The following is a 12047-nucleotide window of genomic DNA, read 5'->3' as shown; positions in this document are numbered from 1 at the left end:
CGCGTGTCCCCGCTCGCCAAGCCACCGCGCCCGTGCACGGCGCGACACAACGCGCCGCGAGCCCACCGCCCGCACGCATCCGCCCGAACCCCGCCGGCCTCGCCCCGGCTGGCACGCGCGCTCGGCCCAGGCCCAGGCCCAGACGCGCACGCGCACGCGCACGGGAACCGGGCGGAAACCCGAGCAGATACGCAGCCGGCCGGGGCCTACCCCATCCCTCTCCTCTCTCTCTCTCCCAAGTCCCAATCATTGCCCTTCCCCACACCCCACCCCACCCCCGCCCGAGCGGAAGCAAAGCAACCCCGCAACCAGAAAGCAACGATATCCCTCGCCCGCCGCCGCCGCCCGCCGCGGTCGCCCCGGGCCGGACGGAGCAGCGACGACCCCACCCCGCCGACGACCGATCGCCGTGATGGCGGCGCGCGGGCTGCGGGGCGTCCGCGACGACCTGTCGGAGCTGGGCCGCCACCTGCTCGACATCGCCTGCTTCCTCCACCCGCTGCTCAACCCGGCGCACACCGACTCGCCGCCCTCCACCCCGACCCATACCCACGCGCACCGCCGCCGCTCCCCGTCCCCGCGCCCCGCGACGCCGCCCTCCCCGCCCGCCTCCATCCTCGCCGGCATCCTCGCCGACCTCGCCGAGATCGGCGGCTCCTTCCGCGTCGGCTTCTCCGGCCGGGCCGCCCCCGACCGCCAGCCGCCGCCGGCCCGGGCCACGCTCCCCAGCCCGGTCGACTCCCCGCCCCACGCCGCCTCCGCTGCAGGCGTCGCCGATGGCATCCTCGGGGCGGCCCGCGCCCTCGCCGCCAGGCCCGAGGCCTGGATTGACTTCCCCATGCTCGCGATAGACGAGAGTAAGGCCCTCCCCCCTCGACTCTCGTGCGATTCGTTGCTGATTGTATTTGTTGCCGCCAATTTCGCCGGCTCACCACTGATGGGGCGGTTCTGTGCTATATATGGAAGTCAGTTAAGGGGAGATAGATTTAATGTTTGTTGGTTTGAGAGCCGTCGGATTTAGCACTGCGATTGCACTCCTGAAATCGGAAGGGATGGGGGCGAACTCCAATCAGGAAGATCAGAGTTTAGTACTGCTGCATAGTTCTGGTCTTCTCAGTGTAGTCGATGTAGAGTTACCCTATCTTGTTTTCATGCTCTTGCTGCTAAGCTATTGCTCCTATGATCTGAATAGCTTAAGATTGACATGATGCCCATACCGTAACTCTTGAAACATTGAGTATGTCGGTTAGTAGTACCGCCTTGAGTTGTTTCGCATAGCTCCTCGTTGGTAGAATCTTTTACAGATGTTGCTTTGCTGCGGTGTGAAACTATTCTTCGCATTTAGATGCATGATGTTGTGGTTTCTACTACTTTGCAGATGCTACAATCTCTGATGTAGAGAGAGATCATATGGAAGTCATTGAAAAGCTTGTCCCTGATTTAGCATCTCTGCGGGCTACGCTCTGCCCTTCTTACATGGATGAAGATGCATTCTGGAAGATATACTTCAAATTACTTGAGTCAAGCCTGAGTGAACATACTTCAGAGGTGTGTTAGGACATATGATATTATGATTCTTATGCATTGTTCCCTGCTAATCTAATATCTGTTGTAGAACTAATTTTTATGCTAGTTTCAGTTTGAATTGTTTCTAGTTTTGAACTAAGAACATGTTATTACTGCATGGTCTGCAGTCAAATAGAGCTGGAAGAATGTTCAACCACTTTTCCTTTTTAGTTAACTTTATTGTTGTTGCTATTGTTGGCAGTAGATGAACATATTTCTATGCATTTTTAAGCTGACATAAACAAGATTGGGTATGTATTGATGACAGTGAATGCATCATTGCATCATATTTTGAGAAGAAGAAAAATCTCCACCTCATTCAACAAATAAATACTACTCCCTCCGTCCCATAATATAAGACGTTTTTTAACATTAGTGTAGTGTTAAAAACTGTCTTACATTATGGGACGGAGGGAGTAGAATTTATCCTGGGAATCAAATAAAAAGTGGTTACTGAATAGTGACAATGCGAGGTACTCCATGAACCACATATATAGGATATAGTTTAGTTGCTAGCAGGATGGGTAATGTGTACTGAGGTTGGCAATTTGGAATCCCCTTCATTAATGAGACAGTGACGCTCACTAATCCATAATCAATGCATGTGTATTCAATACTTTTTAATTTGAATGCAATAGTTTTAGGACTCGGTATTAGTTTATTTTCCATATATAGGTGAACTATACCAACATTTTACCTGAACTATTGCTGTAATAATTGGTACTCCCTCCGTTTCTTTTTACTCCGCATATTAGTTATGTTTGAAGTATTATTGACATTCACAATACAAATTCAATATCAATAGATCCGTCATGAAATATATTTTCATATTATATTTATTTGTGATTGTAGATGTTTATATTTTTTAATATAAGTTTGGTCAACTTTGAAGAGTTTGACTTTTGAAAAATCTAATACGCGGAGTAAAAAGAAACAGAGGGAGTACCAATAAATTAACTAGAACTTGTATTTTGGCTGTTGGTAGGTCTCAGAGAGCTCACTTAAATGATGTCTTATTAGCCAGCACGTACTGTTATCTCTTTAGTAGCAGTATGCCAGTGTAATCTGCATTAGTATTAGAGGTTCTCTTGAATGATTGGTGGTTTTATGCCATGTTTTTATCCTCTCGTGTCATTCTTCTCTTTGTTACCTTAGTATTAGACTGAAGTCGTGAAGATAAAGAAACAATAATAATGCGCTGAGCTGTGTTTTTGGATATATGCTAATTGCATTACTTACCAGTCTTATCAAATTATATTTTCAGGAAGATACCCAGAGTGTGCAAGTTTCTGTGCATCGTGTAAATGAGATAGAGTCTCCACCTCATGTCTGTGAGATAGAAAGCGAGAAAGGCACTCAAGAGGGCTACCAATCTTCAGGGAGCCATGCTTTAACCAAAACACGATCCGAGCAAAGCATGGACCAGTGGGTGTTTGCGAAGTCAAAGTCGGAGCAGAGCATGGATCAGTGGTCCGAAATACCTTCAGACGTAGAATCCTTTAGAGAAGGTCATAAAAGGTACTTCAGCAGCGAAGCTGAGGAGATGAGCGACGTCGACAACTCCAATGTGCTCGTCATGGACAAATACATGGACTCGCTCCTGCCGGACCGGAGAAGCCTCCCGTACGCCAGCTCCTCCGTGAGAAGCGACTCGGTAAGAAGGAAGCCCGCCGCCTCCTCCCCCGACTACAGCCGCCGGCCTCCGCAGCCCACCCCGCCCGCATCGCTGTCGAAGAAGGAATCATGGGATCTCATTCAGGATTCGGAGTTTGAGATACTGGACAGCTAGCAATAATAAGAGGTCTTTGATTGATCTCCATGGCTTCGTTAATTTTCTTCATTGCCCTACTACCCTTCACCTGGTTTGTAAATGGCGGCCTTACAGGTGGTGCCAGTGATGGTTGGAAAAGATCTTGTCAGTCAGTCAGTCAGTAATAATATCGTGTGCATATATATGTCCTCTCATCCCACTTGCTGTAACATAAGGAATTTGTGATGGATCTGGCAAGTGTGAGGCCTGGATATTGGCCTCCCTGCTGCAGAAAATTTATGTTGCATACTGTTTTTTATGTCTCGGCTTTTCTGTTGGGCTTGTGAGAATTCTTAAGTTCGGAAATAGGGAAACTGGGGAGAGTTGCTCATGTAGTTGGTTTGCAGTCGAGATTTTTCTTTACGACGTGTAAAAGAGGGCAGGGTGTTTTCATAACAAAAGAGAGCCAACCCAAGAGACCCTTCCTATATACTCCGATTCAAATGGACTATAACATACGAATATATATAGACATATTTTAGAGTGTAGATTCACTCATTTTGCTCCGTATGTAATCACTTGTCAAAATCTCTAGAAAGACAAATATTCGGAGAGAGTATTTCCTTGAAAAAAATATAAGGAAATCGGGTAGAAAATCTGAGCCTGAAAGACAGCATCTAGACAAACTATGTGAAAAAAACTGCGAAACTGAGTCAACTCCAACGCGCTGGCTTTTTGTTCTTTTTGTTCGTTTAAGTCGGCCAAGACAAGTGTGTCTGTTCTTTTAGTGTGTGTCTCCCCAACGTGGCCGACACATCCCAAATTTGTGGATGAAAGAAAAACTGTCAGATTAAAAATAGAAAAAAATATGAACTTACTACTTAAAATGTTGGCCAAAGTCCACTTACATTAATAATAACTTAAACTAAAAACATATAAAACATTAAAAAAAAGGGCCGCTACAGGCGCGGACGGATCTAGGGCAGCGCATCTAGGCTTCATCGTCCTTGTCCTCGTTCATAAGGTTGACGTATTCTCACGCTCGTGCCCACGGGAATGCTTGCTGAAAGGCAGCAAGCGCCGCTGTCTGGTGGGCCGCGTCAGGTGCCTGCTACTGTGGTAGGACTGTCGCAAGCTGGGCCGCCTCCTCCTCGAGCTTGCGGCTCTTTGCCTCCTCGTTGCGCTTCACCCGCATCAGCCGCTCCCCATGCGCCTGCTCTATCGCCAGCACCCGCGCCTGTGCCTCCCACCCTAGGAGGTGTTGGCACTCCTCCTTCGTCACGCCCAGAAAAACAGGCAATCACTACACGTAGATCGACAGATTGGTCATCCACCGGTACGTCGGTACCTAGGCCAGTTCGTCGGCCGCGGATGGTGGTGGTGGTGGTGGCTTGTAGGCCTCCATGCCTGGCGCGGGTGGTGGTGGCTTGTAGGCCTCCACGCCTAGCGCAAGTGGTGGTGGCGGCAACTGATGAAGCTATGTATCTGGGGTAGGGTCATGGATCTATCCAACATACCCTCCCCAAGGATATCTCTACAAAGAATTAGAAGCGGTCAAAGAGAAACCATCATTCACTCGACCATAAAGATGTGTTCACTCGACCACCTTGAAGACACTCGACCACCAGAAGACGAGAAGCCCTTCACTCCGCAACGGTCGGGGTTTAAGTCACAGCTTTATGGACATTTATAGCACTTTACTTCGGACGTTACCAGTAACGCTCCTCCTTTATGAACATTGAACCCTGTGTAACAGAGGGGAGCTGGGGTCCTAGCGCACTCTATATAAGCCACCCCCTCCTCTGGGACAAGGGTTCGCACTTTCTGTAATTCACACGCATATATCCAGTCGACCGCCTCCGGGCTCCGAGACGTAGGGCTGTTACTTCCTCCGAGAAGGGCCTGAACTCGTAAAACTCGCGTGTACAACTCCTCCATAGCTAGGATCTTGCCTCTACATTCCTACCCCCCTATTCTACTGGCAGGCTTAGAACCACGACAGTTGGCGCCCACCGTGGGGCAGGTGTCTTAGCGACTTGTTGGAGAAGTTGCAATTTTTCCAATCCCCTTCATCATGGTTTCAGGCGGAGGTTTGGCTGAGGGCCACGAGATCCGTCTCGGCGCGCTCGTGTTTGTCGTCGACGACTCCGCTTGGCTTCAGGAGGCTCCACTCGACGTCGACGCGCTCCCCGCCCGCCGGGCGACACACTTTCGCACGTGCGTCCGCGGCGTTCTCCTGCGGCAGCCGTCGACCCAGTATCGGTCGGCTCCAGCGGCTTCCCCCCTCCCTGCGGCCCGCCGGAGCAAACGCTCCGGTCGGTCGAGACTTCAGCGGTGGGTGAGGCATGCGGTGGCCCGCCAGTCGGCCACCCCTCAAGTCGCGGCGATCGAGCCCGACGAAACTCTCTACGGCATGTTCGATCTGTCGACTGGCTCCGTAGAGACCGTATCCGAGTGCGACAGCAGCGACCCAGCGGCTGAAGTTTTGATGGTCAATGGACCACGCAGTCCTCCTGGCTTCACCCGTGAAGACAGAGGCGACGGGAATGGCGATCCGTCGCGTGTTCATGAAGAATACCGCCCCGAACCCCTCTCTTCGCAGCAGAGGGAGGAACTTCGCCGCCGGAACATGGATGCACTACATACTCCTATAGTTGGAGAAACCCTTGAGGCCCAGGCCTTGGAGCAGGCGTGCTTGGCCAACTTGGTTGAGCGCACTGGACTGGAGAACCTCCAGCGCGCACTCGACAATCGCGCTCGGCAGCGTGCTCCTGAATCCAGTCAACGCCAACTTTTTCCACCTCCGACTCAAGTATACCGAACCCCGATCCAGAATTTAGCAGCGGCTGCCTAGATAGCAGAGTCGATCCAACCTTCCCAGTCAGAAGTTGGCCGAGGTCTGGTGCAGATTCGAGCCTTGCTCCGGGCGGCGGGGGAACAAAATACGGTCGTATCTCAGTCGCGGAATAGGATCCATAGCAGATCCGTGGTTGCAGACACAGTTCAGTCGGCCCATAGCCCAAGATCGCCCCCGAGGCGTGAGGGACGTGGGGATCAACGAGAACAGTACAGAAACCGTGAGCAGTATGATCACCGAGTCGATCGCGATGATCGTCGTCGAGTGCCCACGCCTCCCCCAAGGAGTGGGTCGTACGTGCCTCGGCAACATGAAGACAGACGCCCTCACAGTGTTGGGCGAGGTATTCCAGTCGACCCCAGGGAGCCAGGCTTTGATGCGAGATCTATTCTTGTTCGGGGCTTGGTCGACAGAAACAGAGCTCACTGAGAGGACCATGACAGGGATCTACAAACCAGCAACATGGTGCATGTCTCAGGTCCAGAGTGCTTCAGCAGAGCTATCAGAGCTGCGGTGATTCCCCCCAACTTCAGGTTGACGACTGGAGTTAGTAAGTTCACTGGTGAGTCCAAGCCTGACACTTGGCTTGAAGACTACCGAGTGGCCGTCCAGATTGGTGGCGGCAATGATGAAGTGGCCATGAAACACCTTCCTCTAATGTTGGAGGGCTCGGCTAGAGCATGGCTGAATCAGTTGGCGCCTGGCAGTATTTATACTTGGGAAGATCTCGCCCGAGTGTTTGTCAGAACATTCGAGGGCACTTGCAAACGGCCAGCAGGTTTGACAGAATTACAGTGTTGTGTTCAGAAACCGAATGAAACTTTGAGGGATTATATCCAGAGATGGATCACCCTACACCACACAGTAGAGGATGTGTCTGATCATCAGGCAATTTGTGCCTTTAAGGAAGGTGTCAGGTATTGGGAGTTGAATCTGAAATTCGGTCGGATAGGAAATATGACTCTGACTCGGATGATGGAGATTGCCACCAAGTATGCCAATGGTGAAGAAGAAGAACGACTCCGGAGTGGCAAGCACAAAGCAGTCGCCTACGAAGCCGGAGGAGGAAACTCCGGTCGGAAATAGAAGTGCAAGGCCGAGCCAGCTGCTCCTGGTGAAGCCTTGGCTGTGGTTCAAGGAAAGTTCAAGGGGAAGCCCAAAGGGCCGTGGAACCCCAAGAAAGTAAAAGATCAAGATGGAAATGATGTGTTGGATCTGCCATGCCACATCCACACCAAAAAAGATGAAGAGGGTAATTTCATTTACCTGAAGCACACCACTCGGCAGTGTCGGCTCCTAATCCAGCAATTCCGAGAGAAACAGCCCAAGGAAAAGGAGAAGGAAGCAGACAAGGCTGGATATGAGGAAGGGGACGATGATGGTTATCCCCATGTGAATTCCACTCTGATGATTTTTGCTGACGTTGAGAGCAAAAGTCGATTGGAAGTAATCAACAGAGAAGTGAACATGGTCGCTCCGGTGACACCCAGTTACTTGAAGTGGTCACAAACTGCCATTACATTTGACCAGTCTGATCATCCAGCACACATAGCCACCCCTGGGAGGCAAGCACTGGTGGTCGACCCGGTGGTCGAAGGCACTCGACTGACAAAGGTCCTGATGGACGGTGGCAGTGGCCTGAACATACTGTATGTAGAGACGTTGAAGGGAATGGGCATTCTGATGTCCAGACTCAGTGAAAGCAATATGAGTTTCCATGGGGTCATTCCAGGCAAGAAGGCTGCATCCCTCGGTCAGATTGCTCTCGACGTGGTTTTCGGTGATTCCAAAAATTACCGCAAAGAAAAGTTGACATTTAAAGTTGTGGATTTCCAGAGTGCCTATCATACCATTCTGGGCAGGCCAACTTATGCACGTTTTATGGCTCGACCATGTTACGTGTACCTCAAATTGAAGATGTCTGGTCCCAAAGGGGTGATCACTATCTCTGGTAATCGAAAGAAGGCAGAAGAGTGCTTCCAGAAGGGCTCAAAGATCGTCGATGCTCAGATGGCCATGGTAGAATTGCAAGAATACCAGAAAAATGCAGATTCGAGTGATTTGTTGCGAGCCAAGAAGCCAGCCACAGATTCAGCATTCCAGTCGTCTGGTGAAACGAAGTCGATTCACATTCCCCGACAGACCCCAATGCTGCTCCGACTCACATTTCAACCACACTCGACTCCAAATAGGAAGCGCTCATCTAGTTCCTCCGTGAGAAATGGGACATCTTTGCATGGAAGCCTTCTGATATGCCGGGTGTTCCCAGGGGACTGGGTTAGCATCGTTTCCGAGTCGACCCAAAAGTGAAACCAGTCAAAGAACATCTTCGACGGTCCGCCGTACAGAAGAGAAAGGCAATCGGTGAAGAGGTGGCTCGGCTTTTGGCAGCTGAGTTTATCCGAGAGATTTATCACTCCGAGTGGTTAGCCAATGTTGTCATGGTCCCAAAGAAGGATGACTCACTTTGCATGTGCATTGATTTCAAGCATATCAATCGGGTACTCCGAAAGATCACTTTCCTCTCCCTCGCATCGACCAGATAGTCGACTCGACTGCAGGGTGCGAGCGTTTGTCCTTTTTGGACGCCTACTCCGGGTACCACCAGATCCGTCTGTACGGACCCGATGAGATAAAGACAGCTTTTATCACCCTGTTTGGGTGCTTCTGTTATGTCATAATGCCATTCGGTTTGAAGAACGCTGGAGCCACATTCATGCGGATGATTCAGAAGTGCCCACTCACTCAGATCAGTCGGAATGTGGAAGCATACATGGATGACATTGTGGTCAAGTCACGTAAAGGTTCCGACCTACTGACTGACCTTGCTGAAACCTTTGCCAGCCTCAAAAGGTATAATATCAAGCATAAGCCATCAAAGTGCACGTTTGGAGTTCCGGGCGGAAAATTACTCGGTTTCCTCGTTTCCGAACGAGGGGTCGATGCTAACCCAGAGAAAGTGGGTGCTATACTCCGAATGAAACGCCCTGTGTGTGTGCATGATGTCCAGAAGCTTACTGGTTGCTTGGCCGCCCTTAGTCGATTCATTTCTCGCCTCGGTGAAAAGGCGCTGCCTCTTTACCGACTGATGAAGAAATCAGATAAGTTCGAGTGGACCCCAGAAGCTGATGCAGCATTTGTAGAGCTAAAAGCCCTGCTTTCCACCCAGCCGATGCTTGCTGCTCCAATCAGCAAAGAGCCTTTACTGCTTTATATAGCAGTCACTGGACAAGTCGTCAGTATAGTACTTACGGTCGAGCGTGAAGAAGAAGGAAAAGCTTATAAAGTTCAGCGCCCAGTTTATTATATTTCTGAAGTCCTGACTCCATCAAAGTAGAGATATCCGCACTATCAAAAGCTCGTCTATGGGATTTACATGACCACGAAGAAGGTTCCACACTATTTCTCTGATCACTCTGTTACAGTCGTCAGCGACGCTCCATTGTTAGAGATTCTGCACAACAGAGATGCAACTGGTCGAGTGGCAAAATGGGCGATTGAACTCCTTCCCTTGGATATCAAGTTTGAGGCAAAGAAAGCTATCAAGTCCCAAGCAATAGAAGATTTCCTCGCCGAGTGGATCGAACAACAACTGCCGACTCAAGTTCACTCGGAGCACTGGACCATGTTCTTTGATGAATCCAAAATGCTGAATAGTTCTGGTGCTGGGGTAGTACTGGTATCCCCCCGAGGAGACAAGCTCAGATATGTCCTCCAGATTCACTTTGATTCCTCCAACAATGAAGCAGAATATGAAGCACTCCTGTATGGGTTGCGCATGGCCATCTCACTCGGCGTCCGTCGCCTCATGGTCTATGGCGACTCAGATTTGGTAGTCAATCAAGTGATGAAGGAGTGGGACGTTAGAAGCCCAGCCATGACCGGTTACTGCAACGCGGTGAGGAAGTTGGAAAAGAAGTTTGAAGGATTAGAGCTTCACCACATACCCCGACTGAAAAATCAAGCAGCCGATGACTTGGCAAAGATAGGATCCAAGAGAGAAGCCATTGCCAGCAATGTATGTTTGGAACATATTCACACGCCGACAGTTCAGGAAGATCCTTTTACTAAAGAACCCCCACAGCCTAAGAGCGTCACAGATCCGACTGAAGTCGAGGTCCCAGCAGTGGTCGACCTAATCATGGAGATTCTGGTCATCACACCCGACTGGACAGTGCCGTACATTGCGTACATCCTCAGAAAAGAACTCCCAGAAGACGAAGAAGAGGCTTGGCAGATCGTCCATCGATCCAAGGCCTTTACTGTGATAAGAGGACAATTGTTCAGGGAAAGCGTGACTAGAGTCGGTCAGAGATGCATAACGCCAGAAGAAGGTCGAATGATCCTCAATGACATCCACTCGGGGACCTGTGGTCACCATGCGTCCTCTCGGACCATCGTGGCTAAAGCATACCGAGCCGGGTTCTATTGGCCGCGAGCAAATGAAATGACGAAAGATATAGTCGACAGATGTGAAGGCTGCCAGTTTTACTCGAACATGTCTCACAAGTCAGCGTCAGCCCTGAAGACCATTTCTCTCGTTTGGCCCTTTGCTGTTTGGGGTTTGGATATGGTTGGACCACTGAGAATTGGTAAGAGTGGCTTCACTCATGTGCTCGTGGCAGTCGACAAGTTTACCAAATGGATCGAAGCTAAACCTGTCAAGAGTCTCGAGGCCAGCACTGCTGGCAGTTTTATCAGAGAATTGACATTTAGATATGGAGTTCCACACAGCATCATTACGGACAACGGGTCGAACTTTGATTCTGGCGAGTTTAGAGCTTTCTGCGCTTCTCAAGGCACGTGAGTCGACTACGCTTCCATCGCTCACCCGCAGTCAAATGGACAAGCAGAAAGAGCTAATGGCCTGATTCTCAAAGGATTGAAACCCCGACTGATGCGTGACCTCAAACACGCAGCAGGTGCGTGGGTCGATGAGCTTCCGTCAGTTTTGTGGGGTTTGAGGACAACTCCCAATCGGTCGACTGGACGAACTCCTTTCTTCTTGGTCTATGGAGCTTAAGCTGTTCTGCCGAGTGACCTGCTCCACAATGCGCCCCGAGTCGAGGTCTTTTCCGAAGAAGAAGCAGAGCAGGCCCGACAGGATTCAGTCGATCTCTTAGAGGAGGAAAGAGAGATGGCCTTGATCCGGTCGACCATTTATCAGCAAGACTTGCGTCGTTTCCATGCCAAGAGCGTGAGGAGCCGAACCTTTCAAGAGGGAGATCTAGTTCTTCGAGTGGATCAACAGAAACCACACAAGCTCGCCCCGGCTTGGGAAGGCCCCTTCATCATCACCAAAGTTCTCCACAACGGAGCATACCATCTTTACAGTGTTGAGCATCAGAAAGACGATCCACGGGCTTGGAACGCGGAGCTGCTCCGCCCCTTTTATACTTAAGCACTCGTTCGAATAAAATGTAATAAGAAACACCTTTGTAATTTGTTTAGCAAAGACAAGAGCTTACGATCCTCTCGTACGATTGTTGTCGTCCTTATTTACTTCTGAAATCCCCCAGTGGGTGGGCTTAGTCGCGAATCCGTTTCGCCTAAGTTCGAAAGAAAATCCGACCGAGTGGTGAGCAATCCTCCCACTCGGAGGCTTAGCTGCAGTCCAATACTCGCCTAAGTTCTCTCACTCGGAGACTTAGCTGCAGTACGGTACTCGCCTAAGTTTGAAAAATCCTACCGAGTGGAGAGCAATCCTCCCACTCGAAGGCTTAGCTGCAGTCCAATACTCGCCTAAGTTCTCTCACTCGGAGGCTTAGCTGCAGTCCGGTACTCGCCTAAGTTTGAAAAATCCTACCGAGCGGAGAGCAATCCTCCCACTCGGGGGCTTAGCTGCAGTCCAATACTCGCCTAAGTTCTCTCACT

At 50.4% G+C, this 12047-nt stretch overlaps 1 protein-coding gene across 1 annotated transcript; it reads left to right on the top strand.

The window, feature by feature from the left end:
- The first annotated feature begins 321 nt into the window (after positions 1 to 321).
- On the top strand, positions 322 to 3639 carry LOC119330148. Its single transcript, XM_037603266.1, has 3 exons — positions 322 to 857; positions 1379 to 1548; positions 2831 to 3639. The coding sequence occupies exons 1-3, from the start codon at positions 413 to 415 to the stop codon at positions 3353 to 3355; spliced, it is 1140 nt and encodes a 379-aa protein (XP_037459163.1). The 5' UTR covers positions 322 to 412; the 3' UTR covers positions 3356 to 3639.
- The last annotated feature ends 8408 nt before the right edge of the window (positions 3640 to 12047 follow it).

Source organism: Triticum dicoccoides, chromosome 7A (assembly GCF_002162155.2).
Source record: "Triticum dicoccoides isolate Atlit2015 ecotype Zavitan chromosome 7A, WEW_v2.0, whole genome shotgun sequence".
NCBI lineage: Eukaryota > Viridiplantae > Streptophyta > Magnoliopsida > Poales > Poaceae > Triticum > Triticum dicoccoides.
This window is presented reverse-complemented; position numbering and strand designations above follow the sequence as displayed.

What these genes read in the sequence shown, in the direction of transcription:
- LOC119330148 (XM_037603266.1), top strand. Translation starts at nt 413, where the DNA reads ATGGCGGCGCGCGGGCTGCGGGGCGTCCGCGACGACCTGTCGGAGCTG. An exon ending in CATGCTCGCGATAGACGAGA is followed by an intron (nt 858 to 1,378) that starts GTAAGGCCCTCC and finishes ACTACTTTGCAG; the next exon opens with ATGCTACAATCTCTGATGTA. An exon ending in TGAGTGAACATACTTCAGAG is followed by an intron (nt 1,549 to 2,830) that starts GTGTGTTAGGAC and finishes TTATATTTTCAG; the next exon opens with GAAGATACCCAGAGTGTGCA.